Source organism: Hemiscyllium ocellatum, chromosome 16, assembly GCF_020745735.1.
Source record: "Hemiscyllium ocellatum isolate sHemOce1 chromosome 16, sHemOce1.pat.X.cur, whole genome shotgun sequence".
Lineage (NCBI taxonomy): Eukaryota > Metazoa > Chordata > Chondrichthyes > Orectolobiformes > Hemiscylliidae > Hemiscyllium > Hemiscyllium ocellatum.
Window position 1 is genome coordinate 74246785 of NC_083416.1, and position 26579 is coordinate 74273363.

The 26579-nt window shown below is 47.5% G+C and overlaps 1 protein-coding gene across 4 annotated transcripts in view; it reads right to left on the reverse strand.

Annotated features, from left to right (window-relative positions):
• Positions 1-26579, reverse strand: part of cyfip2 (cytoplasmic FMR1 interacting protein 2) — a 114221-nt gene that overhangs the window by 30459 nt on the left and 57183 nt on the right. For all 4 annotated transcript variants that reach the window (XM_060836935.1, XM_060836937.1, XM_060836934.1 and 1 more), the window contains exons 11-20: positions 24965-25082; positions 23004-23123; positions 20948-21073; positions 20076-20242; positions 18647-18794; positions 13456-13609; positions 11804-11960; positions 5173-5269; positions 4623-4699; positions 2272-2380 (exon numbers count right to left, since the gene is read on the reverse strand). In XM_060836935.1, the coding sequence (XP_060692918.1) occupies positions 2272-2380; positions 4623-4699; positions 5173-5269; positions 11804-11960; positions 13456-13609; positions 18647-18794; positions 20076-20242; positions 20948-21073; positions 23004-23123; positions 24965-25082 (1273 nt within the window). The remainder of the gene's footprint in view (positions 1-2271; positions 2381-4622; positions 4700-5172; positions 5270-11803; positions 11961-13455; positions 13610-18646; positions 18795-20075; positions 20243-20947; positions 21074-23003; positions 23124-24964; positions 25083-26579) is intronic.

Sequence of the window (26579 nt, forward strand, 5' to 3'; positions counted from 1 at the left end):
GTTAGGCCACTGTTGGAATATTGCGTGCAATTCTGGTCTCCTTTCTATAGGAAAGATGTTGTGAAAGGGTTCAGAAAAGATTTACAAAGATGTTGCCAGGGTTGGAGGATTTGAGCTACAGGGAGAGGCTGAATAGGCTGAGGCTATTTTCCCTGGAGCATTAAAGGCTTGGAAATGACCTTATGGAAGTTTATAAAATCATGAGGGACATGAATAGGATGAGTTGCCAAAGGTAGGAGAGTCCAAACTAGAGGGCATAGGTTTAAGGTAATGGGAAAGATTTGCCCTAAGGGGCAACCTTTTCAGACAGAGGGTGGCGCATGTATGGAATGAGCTGCCATAGGAAGTGGTGGAGGCTGGTACAATTACAACATGTAAAAGGCATCTGGATGGCTATATGAAGAGGAAGGGTTTAGAGGGATATGGGCCAAGTGCTGGCAAGTGGTACTAGATTAATTTAGAATATCTGGTCAGCATGGAAGAGTTGGACCAAAGGGTCTGTTTCCGTGCTGTATATCTCTATGATTCTATGACAGTCAGGCATGTTTCTGTTCCTGGACTAATAATCCAGGCTACGACATTTCAGATTTCACTATGGCCAGTCGAAAGCCATGGAAAGAAAAATTCTGATCCTAATAATAACGAACATGGTTCGTTGTAAAACCTAACTGGTTCATTAGTACAGGAGCAAATTATTGCAGATTCTGGAATCTGAACTGGAAACAAAAATTGCTGGAGATCACAGAGGGTCAGGCAGTAACACTGGAGGGAAAGCAAGCTTCGAATCTAATGTTCTAATGAAAAGTCATCTCGATTCGAAACATTAGCTTCCTCACTCTCCATGGATGCTGCCTGGCTCGCTGTGATATCCAGCACTTTTTGTTTTCAGTTCATTAGTATGTTTTAGCATTGGTGAAAAAAAAGTTGCATTTTCACAAAGCTGTCCTGTTGCATTCATCAGGACGTTTTGCAAGACTATCAAATCAAGAAGAAAGCTACGTTTTATCCTGCACAGGCGGGAAGTGCTAATTGGTTCGCAAGTGGACTCTGACCAATGTATTAGCTAGTGTCTACTTGTCAACCAATCAACACTCTCCTTTTATGATCTATAAATGCTGCTTTCCCCCAATGAATTAGTATTCTTGTGCATGATCCTGATGAGTACAAGTCAAAAGATTTTGACAAAGTGTGTGTCTTTTTTTCAGCAATATTGAAGTTTTGCTCTACCAACCAACTGTGAATACCCTGTAGCAAAGGGAATCTGCTGTCCTTACAGTCTGTGGTCAGATGTGCTTCATTCTTAAATGTCCTTTGACTTGGCCAAGAAAGACTTTCAGTGGTTTTAAAAAGGCAACTCGACACCACCTTTGGATATTTGTGGGCTCCACATTACAGGAAAGGTGTGAATGCTTGGGAGGGGGTACAGAAGTGATTTACAAAACTGGCTCCAGGCAGGAGGAGCTGCAGTGATGAGGATAGATTGAGGAAGTTGGGACTGTGCTCCCGAGAGAGAAGGTGGCTGTGAGGAAATTTGATGCAGGTTTCCAAAATCACAAGTTGACCGGATAGAATAGCTGTGAAGACATTTAGAGTCAAAGAGATGTTGCAGCACGGAAACAGAGCCTTTGGTCCATGCCAACCACAGATATCCTAAATTAATCCAGTCCCATGCCTACACGTACAGAAAACAACCACCAGAGGAAACAGATCGATGAGTGAATGGAGCAGGAACGATGTGAGAAAAAGCATTTTCACACCGTGACCTATTAGGGACTGGAAAACACTGGCTGGAAATGTGATGGAGGTAGGTTCAATTGAGGCTTTCAAGGGGCTGTTAGATAGACATGGGTGTGAATAAAAAGCAGGAGAATGGCACTGGGTAATTTGAAGAACCAGTACAGACATGCTGGGCCAAATGGCCTTCTTCTGCGCCATACCAATTCTGGGATTCTCAGCACGACTGAGATGTACCAGCAATACCCACACATCCTGAGAATGGAAACATTGCCCAGAGATGTGTGACCCATGACTCCACCATTGGCTCTTTCTAGCAGTGGACAGGAATCTGGAAGAGGAACTTGAATCGAGTTGACCTCTTTCTTGGATGCACAGAGGTCAGACATGTGGGGATTTATCGCCAGGCTGGCAGAGGTCACAGGTCAGAGGCTGGGCATAGAAGTCAGTCTGTGAGACTCAGTTCTGCACAGAATGATGCACCATTTCCCTGAGCAATCAGGACAACCTGAACGCTGGAGTAAACACGATCCGTACCTGTACATGTCTCTGTTTCAGTAACGTCTCATAGCGATTGGATGGTGGATAGGGAATGATGACTCCATAGTTCTTGCATTCTGCCCGGAACCTTTTATCCAACAATACGCTTAGAAGAGAAAAGACAAGGAGAAATTTAACATTTCTATGTTGCAGCTTCATCAGTGTCTCTAGGTGTTCCTTACACGAGCTGACTCCAAAATGTAAAAGGAGAGATAGGAGCAGGAGTCAGTTTCAGTCTCCCTAGTCTCAGTGGTTAGCCCTGCTGCCTCACAGCGCCAGGGACCCGGGTTTGATACCAGCCTCGGACGACTGTCTGGGTGGAGTTTGCATGTTCTCCCCATGTCTGCGTGGGTTTCCTCTGGATGCTCCAGTTTCCTCCCACAGTCCAGAGATGTGTGTGTTAGAGGAATTGGCCATGCTAAATTGCCCACAGTGTTCAGGGATGTGTAGGTTAGATGCATTAGTCTGGGGTTAAATGTAGAGGAATGGGGAATGGGTTTGGGTGGGATACTGTATGGAGAGTCGGTGTGGATTTGTTGGGCCAAAGGGCCTGTTTCCACACTGTAGGGATTCTAAGGATTCCAGCACGCTCTATCATTTAATCAAGATGATGGCTGGTCTGATCTTGGACTGAGCTCGCCTCTACTTTCTTGCCTTACCCCAAGCTTCTGACAAACTCTCATCCTCATCTCAATTTCCCCACATTAATAACCGTCTAACTCAGCTTTGTCATTCAGTGACACAGCCTCCACATCCCTCTCTCCGAGGTCGAGATTCTGAAGATTTACAGCCCTCAGAAAGAAGCACACCTCTGTCTTAGAGGGTCATCCCCTTATTATGAAACTATTCCCTCAGTTCTAGATATCCCCAGGGGGTTAAATTTAAGATTAGCATCTGATAAATAGATGGGAACAGATCCTAAGAACAGAAGTGTTAAGTGAATCACTTTAGTCAGAAAGAGTCTACAGATTCAAAGTATAAATTAAAAAGTTCAACTGTTAAAGGAGGTACAGCACAGAGAGGGTCATCAAAGATTATAAGTCAAGTTGAAAAGGTTTTTTAAAAAAGCAATGGGATTACTGGACTTGTAAATACAATAATAAGCATAAGAGTTAAGGTAAATCTTCAAAAAAACACTGCCTTTATGCTGGAGTATTGGGTTCTGTTCTGGGCATTCTTTTATAAGGCAGTTGGCCTGAAAGGATTAACTCAGTTTTGGAATAGTCCTGCCCACTGATATATAAATGACTTCCTCTGGAAGAAGTTAGTCAATTTGTTTGTTAGTCCGTACCACAGTCTGCAGCCATGTAGTATACCTCTAGTCATTATCCATCAGGAGATAGCAATGTCTCTTACTTAGTGTTAATGTAGTTAACCAGTCTTAAGCTAATGCTGTTACATAGAAAATTGCTTCCTGTTACTGAAGTATGTGCCTCTGATGTCAAAGACATAATAGTAATTAATGCTTCACAACTTAAACCCCACTGAGAAACTTTAGCTTTAACAGATCTTCATAAAGGCATCAATTCAACTAAGAAACTACAGGCCTGCCACTAAAGAGAGTGAACTCATTGTAACTAATAATTGTACATTTTATTCATCTGATCTTTATGTGCATGATAGTGCACATGAGGGATGATGGAAAGACAGCTAGAGAGCATATGCGTTTCAATAAATAATCTTAATTTATTTTTATGCACAATATCTACTGTTGGAAATTATTTAAAATTGAGGACAAATCACCAAGTATATGAAAAAAAACACAGGCCTCACATATAAAGACACAGAAAATAATAAAAGACACAAAGTCTGTCTGTGATGGGACCAGAAGAAATGTATTGAAATGATGTCAGTGATGAGGGATTTCAGTTTTGTGAGACACTTGTGAACCTGGTTTGGTTCTACAGTGAAGGTTATGAGAAGATTTAATGGAGGTGCTTTAATAGACTAAATAAGGACAAACATTCTAGGGGCAAAAGGGTTAGTAACCAGAGGTCATAGATTTAAGTTAAAAGAACCAGAGGAGATGTAAGTGAAAATGGCAGCACGTGGTTAAGATTTGGAATGCATTCAGCTAAAAAGTGATGGAAGCACATTCAGTAATATCTTGCATAATATTTCCAAGAGAGAATTGGGTAAGGATTTGAAGGGACTAAGGACAGTGGGGTTAAAGTGAAAGAACCAGACTGATTGGACAGTTTCTCCAATGATCTAGTGCATGCACAGTGGGCAGAAGGGTCTCATTCTATGCCGTGAGACTGGACAGCTTTAACAATGTGGAAGGCAACATCACAAGTGGCTCCAGAATGGGTCCTGACAACTTAAGAATAAAGAGGATCATACTCTACCTGCCAGCCATCGCCTTGTAATAAGCAAAGATTTGATCAGCCAACTTGTAAACAAATTGGTCAAAGCAGAGGTTCACCTGGAAGACAAGCGGAGAAGTAGGATATAGAAAGGCAGTTTCCACACTTATTCCACTCACTAAGTTCAGGTACTGAGGGTTCATCTGGTATCCACATTCCCAATGCACTGGCACATACTGGGAGACCTGTGACTGTGTCAGCAATCACTAGGCAGCACAGTGTACGGCATTCCTGATGAAGGACTTTTGCCTGAAATGTCGATTTTCCTGCTCCTCGGATGCTGCCTGACTTGCTGTGCTTTTCCAGCACCACTCTAATCTGGACTCTAATCTCCAGCAACTGCAGCACCCACTTCTGCCGGGCACAGTGTATACCTAGTCTCCTCGTTGATCTGGGGATACTGGGGCACTGCACTCCAGCTGTGGCTGCCACCTGCTGACCTGGCACCCTCTCAGCTGCGGCCCGCGGGATTTACCCAAACCGAAGGGGGGGGGCGGGAGGGGAGAGGTTTAAAGCAGCAAAGCTCACTCACCTCCGCTTCAATCTCATCGTACAGGAACTGCTTTTTGAACTTGGTCAGAGTGTAATAGGCGCTGTCGTTGTACAGGTCCAGCGGGTACAAAACATATCTGGAAATGTGAGAACCAACAAAGGAATCTGAAACACCTGTTCTGATCATTTTGGCCAGGTGACCGTGCTCAGTTCCCTGTCCTTTTTGCTAAAGAACCAAATTAGAGTCACACAGAATGGGAACGGACTCTTTATCCAACCAGTTGAAAATGCGTTGCTGGTTAAAGCACAGCAGGTCAGGCAGCATCCAAGGAATGGGAAATTCGACGTTTCGGGCATAAGCCCTTCATCAGGAATGATGAAGGGCTTATGCCCGAAACGTCGAATTTCCTATTCCTTGGATGCTGCCTGACCTGCTGTGCTTTAACCAGCAACGCATTTTCAACTGTGATCTCCAGCATCTGCAGACCTCATTTTTTACCTCTTTATCCAACCAGTCCATGCTGACTCTAATCCCAAACTAAACTAGTCCCACCTGTCTACGGCTTAGCCCATGTCCCTCCAAACGTTTCCTGTTCATGCATGTATCCAAATGTCTTCTAAACATTGTAACACCCACCACTTCCTCAGGAAGTTCATCCCACCCACAAACCACGCTCTGTGTTAAAACATTGCCCCTCATATGTTTTTTTAAAATCTCTCTCCTCTCACATTAAAACAATGTCCCTAGTCTTGATATCCCTCACCCCAGGGAAAAGACACATGCCAATCACCCTGTCCATGCCCCTCACGATTTTATAAGCCTCTGTAAGGTCACCCCTCGGCCTCCTACACTCCAGAGAAAAGCATCCCAGCCTATCCAGCCTCTCCTCATAACTCAAGCCCTCCATTCCTGGCAACATCCTGGTAAATTTGTGCTGCCCAGGCTAACTCAATCTAATCTGATTAATGAAGAGCTCTCCCTATGATACAGACCATCCCATTACAGACTGAACCAAACCCAACTCATGTCATGAGAGAAGCTCACTGTAAAATAAAACTCTTGGATTATGAGCTGACCGGAACTGCACTCAGTTAGCTAACTGTGGTAGAACAATTTCTCATTCACAGAGATCATTTCCTTTTCAATTCATCGCTTCGTTTAGAAAACCCAGAAAGTTGGGGATTTTTAAAGGGTTTGTTTGGAATGCTGTCCTTTAGCTGAGGCATGTGCCCTCTCATGTGAACATGAAAGACCCACAGACACCCCAAAGAGAGTTGGAGTCTTCTCTCTGGAAGCGCAGCCTATTTTTAGAAATATCAGACTCTCTGATCACATCGCTGCTGCTGTTCTGTGGGATCTTGCTGTGTGCATATCGGGTATCGCGTTTCCTACATTACAACGGAGACTTCATTACACAAAGTGCTCAGTTGGTTGTGAAAACATTTCATACACAAGGCCAGAAGATGCAGGAGCAGAATTCAGCCATTTGGTCCATCGATTCTGTTCTACCATTTGATCATGGCTGATTTGCTTCTCAACCCTAATCTCCCTCTCCCCATGACCCTTGATCTCCCAGCCTATCTATCTCTGTCTTAAATACACGCAATGACTCGGCCTCCACATCCCTCTGAGGCAATGAGTTCCACAGATTCACCACCCTCTGGCTGAAGAAATTCTTCCCCATCTCAGTTCTAAAGGGTCATCCCTTCACTGAGGCTGTGCCCTCGGATCCTAGTCTCTCCTGTTAGTGGAAACATCTTCTCCAGGTGCACTCTATCCAGGCCTCTCAGTATTCTGTAAGCTTCGATCATATCCCTGCTCATTCTTCTCAACTCCATCAGAGTACGGACACAAATTCTTATCCGCTCCTCATACAGCAAGTCCTTCATTCCCGAGGTCATTATTATGAACTTCCTCTAGACCCCTCCAATAGCAGCACATCCTTCTTCAGATACAGGGCCCAAAACTCTTCATTATATTCCAAATGTGGTCAGACCAGAGCCTTATACAGCCTCAGCAGTACATCCCTGCTCTTGCATTCTAGTCGTCTTCAAATGGATGCTAACATTGCATTTGCCATTTGAAATGATAGCACAGACGCCAGTATCCCATCACCAAGTCACCCTTTATTTACTCGTGCACAGTACACTGGCTATGGTCAGCCAGCACTGAGTCAGTCCCCTGAACTGAGGGGATTCTGAATCCCCTGTTTGCAGCTCAGTGGTTAGCACTGCTGCCTCACAGCACCAGGGACCCAGGCTCGATTCTCACTTCAGGTGACTGTCTGTGTGGAGTCTGCACATTCTCAGTGTCTGCATGGGTTTCCCCTGGGTACTCCAGTTTCATCCCACAATCAAAACATGTGCAGGTCAGGTGAATTGGCCTTGTTAAATTGCCGAACCAACCAACCCAATCACCCCGTGGCTCAACACTTTAACTCTCCCTCCACCGAGGACATGCAGGTCCTTGGACTCCTCCACCGGCAGAACATAACAACACGACGGCTGGAGGAGGAGCGCCTCATCTTCCGCCTGGGAACCCTCCAACCACAAGGTATGAATTCAGATTTCTCCAGTTTCCTCATTTCCCCTCCCCCCACCTTGTCTCAGTCGGTTCCCTCAACTCAGCACCGCCCTCCTAACCTGCAATCCTCTTCCTGACCTCTCCGCCCCCACCCCACTCCGGCCTATCACCCTCACCTTGACCTCCTTCCACCTATCCCACCTCCATCGCCCCTCCCCCTAGTCCCTCCTCCCTACCTTTTATCTTAGCCTGCTTGGCTACTCTCTCTTATTCCTGATGAAGGGCTTATGCTCGAAACGTCGAATTCTCTATTCCTGAGATGCTGCCTGGCCTGCTGTGCTTTGACCAGCAACACATTTGCAAATTGCCTATAGTGTTCAGTGCATTAGTCAGGGGTAAATATAGTGGGGTGGGTTACTGTTTAGAGGGTTGGTGTGGACTTGTTGCTCAAATGGTTGGTTTCCACGCTGTAGGGAATCGAATATAATCTAATTTTTTTTTAAAGGGCAATGCTGTCCCTGTTCTTTTTCTTTTTTTTTATCTTTTTTTTCGTGACAAGCAGTGCCCTTCACATCAAAGGTCAATGCTGATCCCCTGTTTATTTATTTATTTTCTCCTTTTATTTTCCCCCGCACTACCGCCTAACTGCGGTAGTGCGTATTTTTTCCTCGAATATAATCTAATTTGTCAGCCAAGGCTCCCTGATTGGCTCAGATCAACAAATCCCAATCCAGGATCTCTCAGTCAATGAGATCCACCTGACTCCAATCACTACACCTTCCAAACTGCCAAATGGCCCTGCATGTTAACCTTAAGTGAATCCTGACTTTGTCCTTCAGATTTCAGAAGCCTTTCCTTGTTTTGAAATTAATCTATGCCTCTATTCTTCCGACCAAAGTGCACAATCTCTCACTTTCCCACATTGTGTTCCACCTGCCACGTCTTTGTCCACTCTCTTAGCCAAGTCCTTCTGCATCCTCCCCGTTTCCTCAGCGCTACCTGTCCCTCCACCTCTCTTTGAGACATCTGCAAACTTAGCAACAATGTCCTCAGTTCCTTCACCCAGATCACTCACGTATCAACATGAGAGGTTGTCGTCCCAACACTGACCCCTTCACTAACTATTGACTGCCATCCTCACCCCTTTATCCTCACTCTCTGCCTTCTGTCAGTCAGCCAATCCTCTATCAATGCCCAGTACCTTGCCCCTTACACCATGGGCTCTTAGTTTATTTAGCAGGCTCTTGTGTGACACTTTATGAAAGGCCCTCTGGAAATCCAAATAGATCATGTTCACTGACTCACCTTTCTCTAACTTGTTCATTACCTCCTCAAAGATTCTAACAGATTTGTCAGGCATGAGGTCCCCTTGACAAAGGGTGCTGACTCAGCCTCGTTTTACCATGCACATCCAAGTATTTCACAATCTCATCCTTAAGAATGGACCGTTAATCTTACCAAAGTGAGGCTAACCAGTCTACAATTCTTCTGCCTCACTCCTTCCTTAGTAGACAGGCAGGAGGCTGGAGGAACACAGGGCAGCATCAGGAGGTGGAGAAGTCGATGTTTTGGGTGTAACCTTTCTTCAGGATCTTTTCCACCTCCTGATGCTGCCCTGTGTTCTTCCAGCCTCCTGCCCGTCTACTTGGGATTCCAGCATCTGTAGTTTTTTTTGTCTCACTCCTTTCTGAAGCAGGGTATTACATTAACCACTTTCCAGTCACTGACTCTAGTGATTCCTGAAAGATCACCACAAATACCCTCACGACCTCCTCAGCTATCTCCTTCGGAATCCTGGAGTGCAGTCCATCCAGTCTGGGCGATTTATCCATCTTCTGACCTTTCAGCTTCCCCTGCACCTTCTCCTTACACTCAGCACGGCCCCCTGACTCTTTTGAAGGTCTAGTAAGCTGCTGGTGTCTTCCACCATAAAAACTGATGCAAAGAACCTACTCAGTTCCTCCGCCATTTCTTGGCTGCCCATTCCTGCTTTTCCAGCTTCATTCCTCAGCGATCCCTTGCAATATTCCCTCCATTATTGCTTTTTTAATCACCCTCTACTGGTTTTTAAAGGCTTCCCAATCCTTTTGCTTCCCACTAATCATACCACAGGATGTGAAAGTGCTATATAAATGCAAACTTCCCTTTAGAGCAAGACAAGTTGGAAAGTTGCTTCCCTAACACATTCTGTCTTGTATTCAAACAAACAGTATCCTCAAAGCTAACAGCCCCTTCCTGGGCTCCTCACTGAGATGAGAGGAAACGTGCTCACCCAGAGAATCACAGAATCCCTACAGTGTGGAAGCTGGCCATTCGGCACATCGAGTCCACACTGGCCCTCTGAAGAGCATCCCACCCAGACCCGTCCATCTACTCTATCCCAGTAACCCTGCATTTCCCATGTCTAATCCATCTAGCCCGCACATCCCTGGACACGAGGGGTAATTTAGCATGGCCAAACCAGAGCACTAGAGGAATCCCACGCAGACACAGGGAGAATGTGCAAACTCCACACAGACAGTTACCCAAGTAGTGAGCCTGTAGAATCCTTTGCTACAGAAACCAGTGGAAGCCAAAAACACTGAATGCTTTCAATGAGTTAGATATAGTTCCAAGGGCTAAAAGGATCAAAGGGTTTGGGGGGAAAGTGGGAACAGGGGACTGAATTGGATGCTCAGCCATGACCATACTGAATGGCAGAGAAGTTTAAAGGGCCGAATGGCCTACTTCTATGAGTCTATGCTTCGGCCTATGTTTCACACAGTTTCTATCCGAGAGAGAGTATTTAGCTCAATGGTCACCATTCCCACCTCTCAATCAGATATGATTTGGAGATGCCGGTGTCAGACTGGGGTGTACACAGTTAAAATTCACACAACACCAGGTTATAGTCCAACAGGTTTAATTGGAAGCACTAGCTTTCGGAGCGCTGTTCCCTCATTCACCTGATGAAGAAGCAGAGCTCCAAAAGCTAGTGCTTCCAATTAAACCTGTTGGACTATAACCTGGCGTTGTGTGATTTTTAACTGAATCAGACAGGCTTTGAAGCCTTATATTAGACATCAGAGTCCAGGATCGCCAGGTTACTCTCCAGAGGGATATCAGTGTTGGGTTGATGTGGAAGACTTTCCACCCACCCTTCACTGTCTGGGGTTTTCAGAATCTCGAACTTACTCATCTCCAAACAGGACTGGGATGAAATGGTCATGGCTAGTCATCCTCTCCCTGTTGTTTTCAGCCAAGAGATGACGAACAAACGTGTACATACTCTGAAGCAGATGGCAAAGTAGTGGCAGATTTCAAATGGTGCACAGCAAAAGCTGTGTCACTATTCTCTGTCCCTTTCCCCATCTCCTTCGTCATTAACTGATTGCACATTTTGCAATCACTGGCTCATCCCAATTTTCATCACTGAAATACTGGAGAAGATAATGCAAGTTCATTTAGCATTCATTTCACTAACAGATACCACTGCTAAACTTTGGGTGGCACGGTGGCACAGTGGTTAGCACTGCTGCCCCATGGTGCTAGAGATCTGGGTTCAATTCCCGCCTCAGGTGACACACTGTGTGTAGTTTGCACCGTGTCTGCGTGGGTTTCCTCTGGGTGCTCCGGTTTCCTCCCACAATCCAAAAATGTGCAGGTTAGGTGAATTGGCCGTGCTAAATTGCCCATAGTGTTAGTGGAAGGGGTAAAATCTGTGGGTTGGTGTGGACTTGTTGGGCCCAAGGGCCTGTTTCCACACTGTAAGTAATCTAATCTAGCACCTTTTACACCTGACAAGCAGGGAATGAGGTTCATAGGTCAAATCTAATCTTCAATTATAGGATGTTCAGAGCTGTTCATTATGGGTTCTTGGTCAAATTGAAGGTCCCACTATCTCCACCACAGTTTTGTCAGATATACCATGGACAGGCATCGTTTGAAGCAATCCTGTTTTCAAAAGACAGTGAGGGAGCATTACCGTTTCCCCACACTCCCCTCTTCACCCTTGACACCCACCTGATGAAGGTGCAGCGCTTTGAAAGCTAGTGCCTCCAAACCAACCTGTTGGACTATAACCCAGTGTTGTGTGAGTTTAAACTCTCCCCCATCCCAGTCACAGTGAACAACCGAAAAGGACAGAAGGTAGGCAAGTAAACTTTACTCCATCATGGAGGGCTCTTTGGTCTCCAGAATATGGTCCGTCAGAATCCACGGCATTGACATCTCAATGGGAAACTGGATCCTTCGGCCCATGGTCAACTCCAGGAAGAACTCTCGGAACCAGAGCTGGGACAGGTCACAGCACTGCTGCAGCGATTCTGAAACAACCCACAGGAAAGTCAAGAGAGGCACTGCACTCTGAGTCAGAATGCACAGAGACTGGATTCTACACCATCGAACAGGGCAGCGGAGGAAGTGGGAGAACCACCATCCCATCAATCCCTCTCCTCCCACAGTCCATAGCCCCTCTCCTCTACCGCTGACTGCATCCCTTCCCACAGCCTGGGTACACACTACCCCATCACTCCACCCCACCTTATTTATTTATTTATTCATTTTGTGGGATGTGGGTGCCACTGGCTGGGCCAGGATTTATTGCCCGTCCCTAATTGCCCTCAAGAAAGTGGGGGTGAGCTGCCATCTTGAACCGCTGCAGTCCACCTGCCATCAGGGAGGGAATTCCAAGATTTTGACCCAGTGAGAGTGAAGGAATGGCAAGATATTTCCAAGTCAGGAATGATGAGGACTGGCAGGGAAACTTGAAGGTGGTGTGTTCCCGTGTATCGGCTGCCCTTGTCCTTCTAGATGGAAGTGATCACAGGTTCGGAAGGTGCTGTCTGAGGATCTTTGGTGGATATCTGCACTGCATCTTGCAGATGGCACACACACGGCTGCTACTGAGCGTCAGTGGTGGAAGGATTGGATATGGTGCCAATCAAGTGGGCTGCTTTGACCTGGATGGTGTCAAGCTTCTTGAGTGTTGTTGGGGCTGCACATTTCCTTATCGTGGATTCTACCCAACCACTTATTCTCCTGCCCCCATTCTTATGAAGGTGCTTGCTCACTAGATGTGGAGGCCATGAATGCCTATTGAACCTAGAATAACAAGGATTAATCCAGGATAGTCAGTGTGGCTTTGTAAGGGACAGATCATTTCTAACAGGTCTGTTTGAACTTTGAGGAGGTGACTAGGTGAGCAGATGACTAGGTACTGCAGCTGATGTATTCTACAGCGATGTCAGCAAGGCTTATGACAGGTCCTGTGTGACAGGCTGGTGAAAAAGCCTAGTCCTTGGAGTCCAGGCAAATTGGAAAAATGTATCTGTAGACAAGTTAGTGGCAGGAAGCAGAGGGTGATGGTTGAACGACGTTTTTGTGACCAGGGACCTCATACGATGTCGGGTCTCTTGCTTTTTGTTGTACATTAATGATCTAAACAGGAATGCAGGAAGTATCATCAGGTGGTCAACAATAACAGGATAATTACTGATCTGGTCATGATGAGTGAGAAATCCGTGGGTTACAGGGAGTTAGAGACAGGCTGGTCAGGAAGGCTGATGACAAACAGAATTTAATCCTGAAAAAAATATGAGGTGATGAATTCTGGGAGGACAAACACAGTTCTGTCATCCCCACTGCCCTGGCTCCATATTAGATAATAGTCTGCTTGTCTCTTCCAGTTCTGACAAAGCTTCCTCAACCTGAAACATAAACTGTGTGCGCAGAGGCTCCCAAGTCAGAACCCTACCCCCGTGACTGCAATCTCCCTTTCAGCAAGGCTTGTGTAAGTTCAAAGAGAGCTGGGACACTCACCACTGAAGTTGAGGAGGTGTGTGTGGAAGAAAGACTGTTTGTGAAAGTCCTCGATAGCGATCACAATTGGACCATCGAGGCTGCTGCGTAGTGTCTTCTTGGAGCCACTCTTGTCAGCGATGAGGGACTCCAGCATGGTCCTCACCATATACAACTAGAAAACAGAGAACGCACTCAGGGGGCACAACCTCAAAACAGGAACAAAACCACACTTAGTGTCCAAAGATGTGAAGCTGGAAGAACACTGCAGGTTAGAGAGCATCTGAGGAGCAGGAACGTTCTAATGAAGAGTTTTGGCCCAAAACGTTGACTTTCCTGCTCCTTGGACGCTGTAGCTAGATTTAGATTTTTACTTACGGTGTGGAAACAGGCCCTTCGGCCCAACAAGTCCACACCGACCCGCCACCCACCCATACATTTACCCCTTACCTAACACTACGGGCAATTTAACATGGCCAATTCACCTGACTCGCACACCTTTGGACTGTGGGAGGAAACCGGAGCACCCAGAGGAAACCCACACAGACGATGTGCAAACTCCACACAGTCAGTCACCTGAGGTGGGAATTGAACCCAGGTCTCTGGTGCTGAGAGGCAGCAGTGCTAACCACTGTGCCACCATGCCGCCCACTAGTCTTTCAGCTTTGTGTCTATTGACTCGAACTTGCAGCATCTGCAGTCCTCAGCGTTTCCAACAAACCACACTTACTTCAGGTTTACTCATTCACAGACTGTGGACATTGTTCCACATGGATTTTCCTCCTTAGTTACCCGGGAGGAGGCAGTCAGAACAATCTCGCTTTTGAGGCAATTTCAGTAGAGGGTCAACCGGATTGCCGTGGGTCTGGAATCAGATGGCGAGCCAGACCAGTGAAAGACAGCAGCTTTCATTCTACAAAGGAGCCAATTTTCATGGTCACACTGGGGTGACACAAGCTCGTTACTTAAGAGCTTGTGTCATTGCATTTCGATTCTGCAGTGAATATGGCTCTGATGGTCATTAGGATTGCTCTCCAGAACACTACTGTACCATCACCCTGTGGACTGACTGATCACCAACTGGGCCTTCACAGGGGCAGCCTGTCAGGGTGGGGTAGGCTGGGGCTGGGGGGAGGAATTCACAGCCAGAAACCAGGAACCAGGCAGGGCGATGGTGACATCATTGTTTCACACTGGCTTCTGAAGCTTTCCGAGGTGTCCCGGAAATTCCTAAAAGTCCTGTTGCGGGAAACAGGGAATCAAGGACACACACGCTTGATGTGGAGCTGGGGGCCTCGGGGAACATGCAAGAAACTACAGAGTGTTGTGAACACAGCCCAATCCATCAGGCAAGCCAACCTTCCATCCACTGATTCCACCTACACTACCCACTGCCTCGGAAAGGCAACCAACATCATCAAAGACCCCTCCCACCCCAGTTATAATCTCCTCCAACTCCTCCATTGGCTGAAGATACAAAATCTTAAACACATGTACCAACAGATTGAAGAACAGCTTCTTCCCTGCTGATATTATACTGCTCAAAGCACCTCTCAAATTTCTAATTTAATGTTGACCTCCACCTTCTCTGCAGCAGTAAGATAGTATTCCCCACTCTGTTCTATGACCCTTATACACTTTGTACAGTACGATCTGCCTGTGTGGCACGCAGAACAAAACTTTTCACTGTACCTAGGTATGCGTGACAATAATAAATCAAATCAAAAAGGTCACCCACTCTGTGTGCATGTGAGTGAGTGCATGTGAGTGAAAGAGTGAAAGACACACACAGACACACACACATGCACTCACACAAAGAGACACAAAGTTACATACATGCCCACACAGACCACCCCGTTCAGTCACACATCGATCCCACCTCTCTCCCCAGCACAGAGTCCAGGTCGAACATGTCAGTGATCAGTTTGTAATGGAGCTGAATCTAATACAACTTTCTTCTATTGAACTGGAACGACTTGTTGTCCCAATCTCTCACACTGCACAGGAAGATCCAACATGTTTTCCTGTTCCTTTCTATCTATCGGGTAGCTTACAAGATTTGCAGTCAGGGAAATCAGTAACCATCATGTCCAAAGAGTGAATACAGTGCAGTCCGATATCCCCACGTGGAAAACAAATGATAAGAATGTGCATTTCTATAGCACCTTTTCACTGTTTGGCATGTCTCCAAGTGCTTGATGGCCAATGAAGTACTGAAGTGTAGACACCACAGCAACGTAGAAAATGCCAGAAACAGTTTGCACACAGCTAGCTCCCACAAACAGCAACATGATGACGACAATAAATCCAACAGGACCCTGGAGATGTTGATCCTGGACCCCAGGGAGATCCCCCTGAATCATCTTCACACAGTCACCGTGGGATCTTTCACATCGACCCCAGAGGGCAGGGGTGACCTTGCTTTATCTAATAGCTGAGGGGTGCTTAACCTGGGGCTGAGGCCAGGCCTTGGAGGGTGGGGGGGGAGGCGGGGGATGGAATAGAGGGGTGCGTTTGTCTATCTGTCTAACCCAGAGAACAGTCTGATTAAAGCTGGGGTTTAACAATGATGCTGCCACTTGGTGGCTTTTTCAGGAACTGCACCAATAAAGAGCAGCTTCAATTTGACAAGTTAACAGAAAGAACACAGGGCAGTATTCCTCATTCTGAAATACACAGGGACGAGAACCAATTCTCACATAATTCTCCTTTAGTTGATGATATACTTGTAAATAAGGAGAAACAGAATAAACTGTTTCACATTTCACCATGCCAGACTTGCTACTTCCTGCCTCTGGTTCCACCACAGGATACTGGGAATTACAGAAAATTTCCTCAACATAATTAAAAACGGGACAGGGAGACATTAACTCGAGTGGTCCTCTGGAATCGATGGCCCAGTCACCCTCTGGACTCCAGCTGGTGAGGAATAGGCGTGTGATTGAAGGGCTTTTGCCCGAAACGTCGATTTCGCTGCACTTTGGATGCTGCCTGAACTGCTGCGCTCTTCCAGCACCACTGATCCAGAGTGTGATTGAGGGCGCTTGCTCAGATTTGGAGAGGTACCGATGTATTGATCTGCGATAGCCCCGTCTGCAAAGTTTGGACTTAAAACTGGCAACTCTGTCACATCCCGGGACCCTCTGCAAAAGTTTCTGAGTCAGAGTCAGAGGCAGAGGATTGGGCAGAAACAGGATGGTTTCTCAGAAAAGGGTTGAATGGCCTTTTCTGTACAGTGACATGCTCACTGAACTGAGTCGGTTTAGCTCAGTTGGCTGGACTGTTGGTTCGCAGAGCAGTGAGATGCCAACAGCGTAGGGTCAATTCCCAACACCAGTTTGAAGTTACCATTAAGGACTCTCCTTCTCAACCATTTCTCTCCCGACGTCTGGTGGCACTTAGGTTAAATCACACCAATTGATTCTCTCTAATGAGACAACAGCCCCTAGGGTCTGGTAAGACTATGGCGAGATACACACACTGAGCACCAAAGGCAACAGAGTCCCGCCTCAGGGAATTCAACAGTCCCCTCCCTTTGGCACTGACTCTGTTCCCCATTGACTCAGTCACAGTGAGGGTCCTACCTGGAGTTCCCTGTCCACAAACATACTCCCCCCGTGCCCAAAGTCTAACCAATTTTCTCACCGGGGATCTGTCCAACACAGCAGAGAAAAACCAACAGAACTCCTGCTCAGCACCAAGGTCCACATCACTTCAACAAAAATCAGGATTTTTGTCAGGTAGAAGATATAGAAATTTGTATGCGTGTACAAACAGATTCAAGAACAGCTTCTTCCCTGCTATCAGACATTTGAATGGGCCTCTCAAATGTTAATTCTGATCTTTCTCTCTCTCTCTCCATATCTTCACTGCAGCTGGACCACTGTGTTCTGCACTCTATTCTGCTGCCCTGATGCACTTGGTGTGGTATGATCTGCTCTCATAAGCTGGCAAAACAACACTTTTCACTGTATCTGGGTACTTACGACAACAATAAATCCATAACACTTTTTAAAATATTTTCCTTTGATGTGGGCATTACTGCCTGTCCCTAATTACCCCAACATGCCAGCGGCTTGCTGGGATATTTCAGAGGGCAGCTGAGAGTCAATGACATTGCAAAATCTCTGGAGTCACATGTAGACCAGACCAGGTAAAGATGGAAGATTTCCTTCCCCAAAGGGCATTAATAAACCAGGTGGGTTTTTAATGACAATTGACAATGGGTACCTTATCACCAGCACACAGAGCCGGGCTGTTTTCAATTCCAGGTTTTGTGAATTGAATATAAACTTCACCAACTGCTGTGGTGGGTATTGTACTCTTGCTTCAGGGCTACACCTCAGTGAGAATACCATCACGGCACCACATTCTTTAAATTGTGGAACCCACTCTTATACAGAAAACAACAGCTGGATTCTCAAGGATCTGTGGAACACATGATCCTCAATGTTATAAAGTTCATCAAGGACACATACTGACCTTCAGACAGTGCAGCACTCCCTCAGTACTGACCCTCAGACAGTGCAATACTCCCTCAGTACTGACCCTCTTACAGTGCAACACTCCCTCAGTATTGACCCTCTGACAGTGCAGCACTCCCTCAGTACTGACCCTCTGACAGTGCAACACTCCCTCGGTACTGACCCTCTTACAGTGCAACACTCCCTCGGTACTGACCCTCTGACAGTGCAGCACTCCCTCGGTACTGACCCTCTGACAGTGCAGCACTCCCTCAGTACTGACCCTCTGACAGTGCAGCACTCCCTCAGTACTGACCCTCTGACAGTGCAACACTCCCTCGGTACTGATCCTCTGACAGTGCAACACTTCCTCAGTACTGACCCTCTGACAGTGCAGTACTCCCTCAGTACTGACCCTCTGACAGTGCAACACTTCCTCAGCACTGACCCTCTGACAGTGCAACACTCCCTCGGTACTGACACTCTGACAGTGCAGCACTCCCTCAGTACTGACCCTCTGACAGTGCAGCACTCCCTCAGCACTGACCCTCTGACAGTGCAGCACTCCCTCAGTACTGACCCTCTGATAGTGCTGCACTCTCTTGGTTATATGAGACTGTCAGTCTGAACTCTGTGCTTAAATCAGCCAATTCAGACCTGAGCCCATGATCTACTGGCTCCAATGCGAACATCCAGCCGTTTCCCCGAACACTGGGGAACGCTGCTCCCACAGAGACATTGCTACAAACCTGTGTACTCGATGGACCAACTGAACGACGAGGCACTTTAATGTCAAAGCCCCCTTTCGGATCCTTATCCCCCTTCAGACAAGGATCATTGGCAGGCTCCCGGCCATTTTCCCAGTCGCAGATTGTCTTCCTGATTGCCTGAAGTACACTGGGAATGGGAGAGGGAAAGGTGGGAAGGACGGCAAACCAGAGAGAGGGGTTACAACAGGTACCGAGTATCTGAAGCAGTGTCTTCTCCTCTTCTGACCACCGCAGTCCTGCGCTCAGCAACATTTTCAAACAAAGGTTGAAATGTGGTCTGTTTATTTGACACTTGCCCAGCCTGACTCTCCTTAAAGTTCTGAAGTGGTTTCACAAATCAAAGATAAAAAATATTTTCAGAAGGAGAAAGAAGACAAGTCATTCACTAAACCTGTGGCTCCAGCATTCTCTGATTATCGACAGGGTGCAGCTCTCTTCTCCCCCTTCTGTCCCCTCCTACTCTCCCTCCATCCATCCATTATACCACACACCTCCCCTCTCCCCACCTCCGTCTCTCTTATCCTAGCATTTCCATCAGCAATTCCCGGATTTTTTTTCCCAACCTGATCCAAGACCCTTCTCCAAGTCTCCCTGTCCTGTCCCCACATCCTCACACTGTTTCATGCTGCTCTCCAGGTTCCTCTGTGTTCCGTCTCCCATCCCAGCCCACCCCACCCCCTCACTCTCACTCCCCTTCCCCACCCCCGCCTCTGCTGCTTTCTGGATTTCCGAATCCCCCTCTCCACATCATTCCCTTGTTGTGCTTCACAACCAACAGCCCGACCTGACCACTCGTTTCCTTCCTCCCACTCCCCACATTCTCCCCTCCCCCACACTCTCCCCTCCCTCACACTCTCATTCCCCTCCCCCACACACTCACTCTGCACTCCCCCCCACACACTCCCCACTCACCCCCTACATTCCCACTCTGCAAATTCCCACTCCCCTCCCCCACACTCCCCTTCTCTGCCCCCACACCCTATACCCCCATTTCCCTCCCCTACACTCCCATTCCCCTCCCCCACACTCCCATTTCCTTCCCCCACACTCCCCTTCTCTCCCCCCACACCCTAAACCCCCATTCTCCTCCCCTACACACTCCACTCCCCTGCCCACACTCTGATAGGTCCCCTCACCCACACTCCCACACCTCACACTCCCATTCCCCTCCCCTACAATCCCATTCCCCTCCCCCTCCCCCACACTCTCCTTCTCTGCCCCCACACCCTACACCCCACTCCCCTCCCCCACACACTCCACTCCCCTACCCACACACTCTGATATGCCCCCGCACCCACACTCCCACACCTCACCTGCCTATTCCCCTCCCCCACACTCCCATTCCCACTCCCCTCCCCCACACACTGACCCCCTACACTCCCTCCTCGCCTGCCCACCCCTCCTCCACCTGATGAGGACGTTCTTCTTCTTGCGAGTGGCCTGTCGGAGTGGCTCTCTCAGGGTCACCTGAGCAAAATCCTGCAGCGCTGCGTAGATGGTATTCCGGATGGCCTGGTTAAAGACACTCTCCATACGGCCCATCAGCACCTGCAGCCCTTTAATCATTGCGATCACCTGCAGGGGCAATGCAATGAGATAGTACAGTGAATGTCCCAAACCAGAGGGAGCCTGCACCCCTGCACTCCCCTCACCCTGCACCCTCTCCCTCCATCACCCACCCCCTGCTGAATGTGAGAGACAGAGTGAAAACGAGAGCGAGAGAGAACACCTCTTCATCACCAGTGAGAGAGAATACATCACTGCACAGCCTCATTTCAGCCATCCACTAACCACCACTCTCAACACTCCCTCAGTACTGACCCTCTGACAGTGCAGCAATCCCTCAGTACCAGCCCTCTGACAGTGCAGCACTCCCTCAGTACTGACCCTCTGACAGTGCAGCACTCCCTCAGTACTGACCCTCTGACAGTGCAGCACTCCCTCAGTACTGACCATCTGACAGTGCTGCACTCCCTCAGTACTGACCCTTTGACAGTGCGGCACTCCCTCAGTACTCACCCTCTGACAGTGCGGCACTCCCTTTGTACTGACCCTGTGACAGTGCAGCACTCCCTCAGTACTGGGCCTCTGACACTCCCACTGTGGTGCCACTCGGTACTGCACTGGGAACATCAGCCTGGATAAAGTGCTGGAATTACTGAACGGGAGTTGGAAGTTTCACTCTCGGACTCGGGGCTGAGGTCTCAGTTATAAATGAGGAGTTGAGAAGCTGCTGGATTTCTGCCAATCCCCAGGAAGCTGTCAATGACTGCGAGTTACCTCAACCAGTGCAAATTTCTCCTCACTCGTGTAGTTATAGCGAGTCGCCCTTTCATACTCTTCTGCAGTACCCGGACATTCCTTGTTACAGAATTTATCCGTGGGATGAACCAACTTCCAGGAATACTGTTCAAAACAGAACATGTGTTAGAGACAGGCATCTAAATGTAGACATTTCACTCCAACTTCCCCCGTGTGGGGTACACAGGTGAGGTCATATTTATTTCACACCACCCGGTGTTGGGGAAACATTGTTCCGTCTTTTCCAAAGATTGACGTAATGGGAATGTCTTTGGAAGTTCATGCAGAGGCCTAGACCTGTGCCCTCCAGACGGGGCCTCAAACTGCAAATCAATAAATCCAGAATTTATAGCTACTCCCAATGATGGCAATTGTGAGAACTACCATCGACTGTTCAAAGAAACTCGTTTGATTCCTTTAATGAAGGAAATCTGCCATCCTTACCCGGTCTGGCCTACATGTGTCTCCACACTCTCAGCAATGTGGATGACAGAGAACTGCCCTCTGCAATGGCCTAACAAACCACTCAGTTCAAGGGTAATTAGCAATGGGCAATAAATGCTGGCCTTTCCCGTGTAGGCCACATCCTGTGAAAGAACAAAAAATAACCGCTAACCTTGGGGTGACATCTCCAGGTCACACACATTTCCTGAAACATTTAGGAAGACAAATGGTCAACTGGCCTTCATTGCAAGATATTTCAGTTCAACAGTAAGGATGCCTTGGTTAAGTCACACATGGAGCATTCCATGCAGATTTGGTCTCCGTACCCAAGAAAGGATATACTCACCACAGAGGGAGGTTCACGACATTGAGACTGGGGAAAACAGAAATCTGAGGACAGACTGGTCTTTATTCACTTGTATTTAGAAGGATAAGAGAGTGTCTCTTTGAAAGATATAAATTTCTAATAGGGCTGGACAGACTAGATGCAGAGTTGGCGTTTCCCCTGGGTGGGAAGTCTAGAACCAGGGGACAGTCTCAGGGTATGGGGTAGATCATTTAGGACTGTGATAAGGAAACATTTCTTCCCTCACTCAAACAGTGGTCACCCTGTCGAATGCTGTGCCATAGGAGACTGTGGACGGCAAGTTAGTGGCTATATTCAAGGATTTGGAGATGCCGGTGTTGGACTGGGGTGTACACAGTTAAAAATCACACAACACCAGGTTATAGTCCAACAGGTTTAATTGGAAGCATACTAGCTCTTGGAGCGACGCTCCTTCATCAGGTGATTGTGGAGATCGTCGCTCCGAAAGCTAGTGTGCTTCCAATTAAACCTGTTGGACTATAACCTGGTGTTGTGTGATTTTTAACTATATTCAAGGAGATAGATGCACGGTTCAATATTAGAGGCACCATGGGGTTTTGGAGAGAAAGCATTGAGATCAGTCATGCTGAACGGCAGGGCAGGCTGGATGGACCGAATGGCCTACTCCTGTTCCCAGTTTCTATACTTCCATACCTGAGAATGGATAAATAACAAGATGGGATAGAGGAGAGTGAGGGAGCGGGGTGTGAGGGATATGGAGAGGACATAGTTTTGGTGGAAAATACAGTTTCAACTTGTACCAGTGATATTGGACATGGGTCAGCTGCATGAATGGGCTGGAAATCTCTGGGCACTGACTGAAATTTTTAAAAATCCACTCAGGAGATGAGGGCATCATGGGCTAGGCCTGTACTCTTTGCTCATCCCTAATTGTCCAGAGGGCAGTTTAAGGATCAATCACATTGCTTTGGGTCTGGAGTCACATGTCAGCTAGACCAGGTAAGGATGGCAGTTTCCTTCCCTCAAGGGCATTAGTGAACCACATGGGTTTTTCCAACAATCAGCAATAGGCTCATGGTTGTCATTAATTCCAGACTGTTTTTACTGAATTCAAAATTCCACTATCTGCCGTGGTGGAATTCAAACCCTAGTCTCCAGAACTTTATCAGGGTTTCACCAGGATTAACAGCGCATCAGTGATACCACCAGGCCATCACCCCCCCCTCCCCCGAATGCACATGATGTCGTTTGTTTAGCTCTCACCACTTCCATGACGTGAGTACTCCACTTCGAGAGGAGCTGAAGGCCTCGCAATGCCAAGTCAAACAGCTCTCGGTATTCTTCATCCGACTTCTGGCTGTCCAATCCTGATCCTGTCACAACCTGCACAGGAAGATTCCGGGGTCAGTCCAGAGCAGGGAGCCAGGGTGGGGTCGAGAGAATGGCACCTCCCTCCCATCCCACTCCCGGGACTTCCTCATCAGTTCAGGTGAAAGTGCTGAATGCCAATCTTTTAGAATCCTTAAAGTGTGGAAAGGAGGCTCTTCAGTCCACTGAATCTCCAATGAGCATTCCATCCTATCCCCGTAACCTTGCACTTAGCATGGCCAATACACCGAACCGACCCATCTGTGGACTGTGGAATGGAACCAAGAGCACCTGGAGGAAACCCACGCAGACACGGGGAGAACGTGCAAACTCCACACAGACAGTCACCCGAGGGTGGAATCGAACCCGGGTCCCTGGTGCAGTGAGGCAGCAGTGCTAACCACTGAGCCATCCTTGTCTCCCAGCGAAGGGGATCCTTAAAATACCACCGGTCTTGCCCCCACTGGAACCAAATGCTGCCTCAACACTTTGGGAAAGAAGGCAAGATTTCAGGGAATGGCCTAGGGATGAGGGCGTGGGTGCAGTGACAGGAGAAAGTTCACTTCAGAGCAGGCAGGGGGCCAGCTGACTAAACTGCTGTGTTGACAGACAATAACGAAGGGTGAAAGGGAAAACAGACAATATGGTTTTCTGTAATCAAAAATACAGGCAGTTCTTCTACAATTCAACCATTGCATTCTGGTGCAACCCTACATTATAGAAAAATCTTGCTTTCAAAACAGCGTTTAAAGCATTAGTGATATTATCATGGTACAGGCAACACACGTTTTAAAGGTTTAAAGGGCAGCACGGTGGCACAGTGGTTAGCACTGCTGCCTCACAGCGCCAGAGACCTGGGTTCAATTCCCGCCTCAGGCGACTGACTGTGTGGAGTTTGCACATTCTCCCCGTGTCTGCGTGGGTTTCCTCCGGGTGCTCCGGTTTCCTCCCACAGTCCAAAGATGTGCGGGTCAGGTGAATTGGCCATGCTACATTGCCTGTAGTGTTAGGTAAGGGGTATATGTAGGGGTATGGGTGGGTTGCGCTTCGGCGGGTCGGTGTGGACTTGTTGGGCCGAAGGGCCTGTTTCCACACTGTAAGTCTAATCTAATCCCTTATTCTTCAATCATGTTACAGTGAATTAGTGTTGACAAAACACGCGTTCTAGCAGACAACCTATTCATACTAACAACTGGAAAATGTGAACATGGTTGGATATCATGTGTATTAGTCTGAAAATGATTGAATAATATAATTATGCGTACTAACTTGGAATATAAACAAAACACAGTGGGTGAGTGAATGTTGAGTCTTTTGATTGGAAATTATCTGGAGGAAGAGTCAATTCGAAGTCTGCTGCCTTTCAAAGTGTGTCAAACCTTTGTGTCTTAAAGCTTTGAGCTATGCAATATATTTTGACATGCACAGCTCCCGTGCAAAACGAATCAATATTGAAACAAAGAAACCCGACACTTGTCTAGTCTAAGAGGTATTAAAGGGTTAAAATCACCATTCCAGGAAGGTCAGTAACAGGGGATTAAGATCATCAACAGCATTTATTTTCCATTATGGTTTGGGCTGAGATCTGGCACCCACTGTGTGGATGGAGATTTAAAACAGTGTCATTCGATACAGAACTAGTTGAGTACACACAGCAGAAAGGGTGCATGGAGATCACAGGAGAAAGCCATTCGGCCCACAGACTCCATGTTAGAAAAGTGCGAGGTTGGTGGGGAAAGAGCAGGGAGGAACAGGACTACCTGGGCAGCTCTATCAACAGCATGACGGGCCGAGCTGCCTCACGAGAGGACGCGGTGACAGGAATCGACAGTCGCCAGTTCCTGTTGAGCACCCACCTCGCTGTTACTGTAGCGCGCGAGCTCAGAGATGAAGCGAATGTGGTCATCCCGGATCTGCACCATCTGCTCACAGATGTTATACTGGGGGCTGCTACTACTCTGTGTACACGTCCACCTGCAGAGAGACACACAGAGGGGTTAGACGCAAACCGCGTGAGAGAGAGAGAGACAGAGCAGAGAGGGCGGGCGTGGGGTGTACCTGGAATTCCCTCCCTAAGGGCATTGTGGGTCAACCCACAGCCCATAGTCTGCAGTTGTTCAAGAAGGCAAGGCGAAAGTGAGGACTGCAGATGCTGGAGATCAGAGTCGAGAGAGTGGTGCTGGAAAAGCACAGCAGGTCAGGCAGCATCCGAGGAGCAGGAGAATCAACGTTTCAGACAAAAGCCCTTCAAAGATGGCAGCTCACCTCCATTTTCTCAAGGGCAACTAGGTGATTCAGGATGATAAAAGGTGTGGATAAAATAGACGTGGAATGGATGCTTCCTCTTGTGGGGCATTCTGAGACAAGAGGTCACAGTCTTAGGTTAACGGGGAGCGAATTTGAAACAGAGTTGAGGAGAAACTATTTCTCCCAAAGGGTTGTGAATCTGTGGAATTCGCTACCCCCCAAGTGCAGTGGATGCTGGGACAGTGAGTAAATTTAAGGAGGAGTTAGTCAGATTTTTAACTGGTAATGGGTTGAAGGGTTATGGGGTGAGCCAAGATTGAATGGTGGAGCAGACTCGATGGGCCGAATGGCCTAACTTTGCCCATCTATCTTAAAAACTAGGGACTGGCAATAAATGCTGGCCCAGCCAGCGATGTCCACATCCCTCAAAATGAATATTAAAAAAAACGACCGCAGACTCATGTCCTGCCTGCGAAGCCAATGGGCAGGACCTGATTTCAGAGGACCATAACGGTGGATTCGATTCTAGTGACAGGAAGAGAGGAGGCTGCAGAGGGATTTGGAAACAAGGCCGAGAACCTTAACATCAACAACGTCCAATGTAGGTCAATGAACTCAGAGTGAGGGTGGGGAATGACGGGGAACTAGACTTGGGGAAAAGTTAGATGATGAGGGAGCTGAGGTTTGGATGGCCTTGAGTATCCAGAGCACTGAAGGTGGGAGACCATCCGGGAGTGTGGTGGAATCACTGGGATTCGAGGTAACAAAGGCTTGAATTAGGCTTTCAGCAGCAGAGGAATTAAGTTCTTTACATTCATTCACAGGATAAGGGCATCACTGGCTAGACCAGTATTTATTGCCCCATCCCTAAGTGCCCAGAGAACTGTTAAGAGTCAACCACATTGCTGAGGGTCCGGACTCACATGTAGGCCAGACCAGGAAAGGATGGCAATTTCCTTTCCTAAAGGACATGAGTGAACCAGATGGATTTTCCTGACAATCGACTCATGGTCATCATTAGACTCTTCCTTCTGGATATTTACGGAATTCAAATTCCAGTATCTGCCATGGCGGGGGCTTCGAGCCTGTGTCCCCAGAACATGACCTGGGTCTCTGCAGTATTGGTCCAGTGATGATATCACGAGGTTCAGTGAAGATCAATTTTAATTTTAAATAAATTACCCTTAAATCGAGCTCCAGAAACACTTGCTTTGATCTTCAACT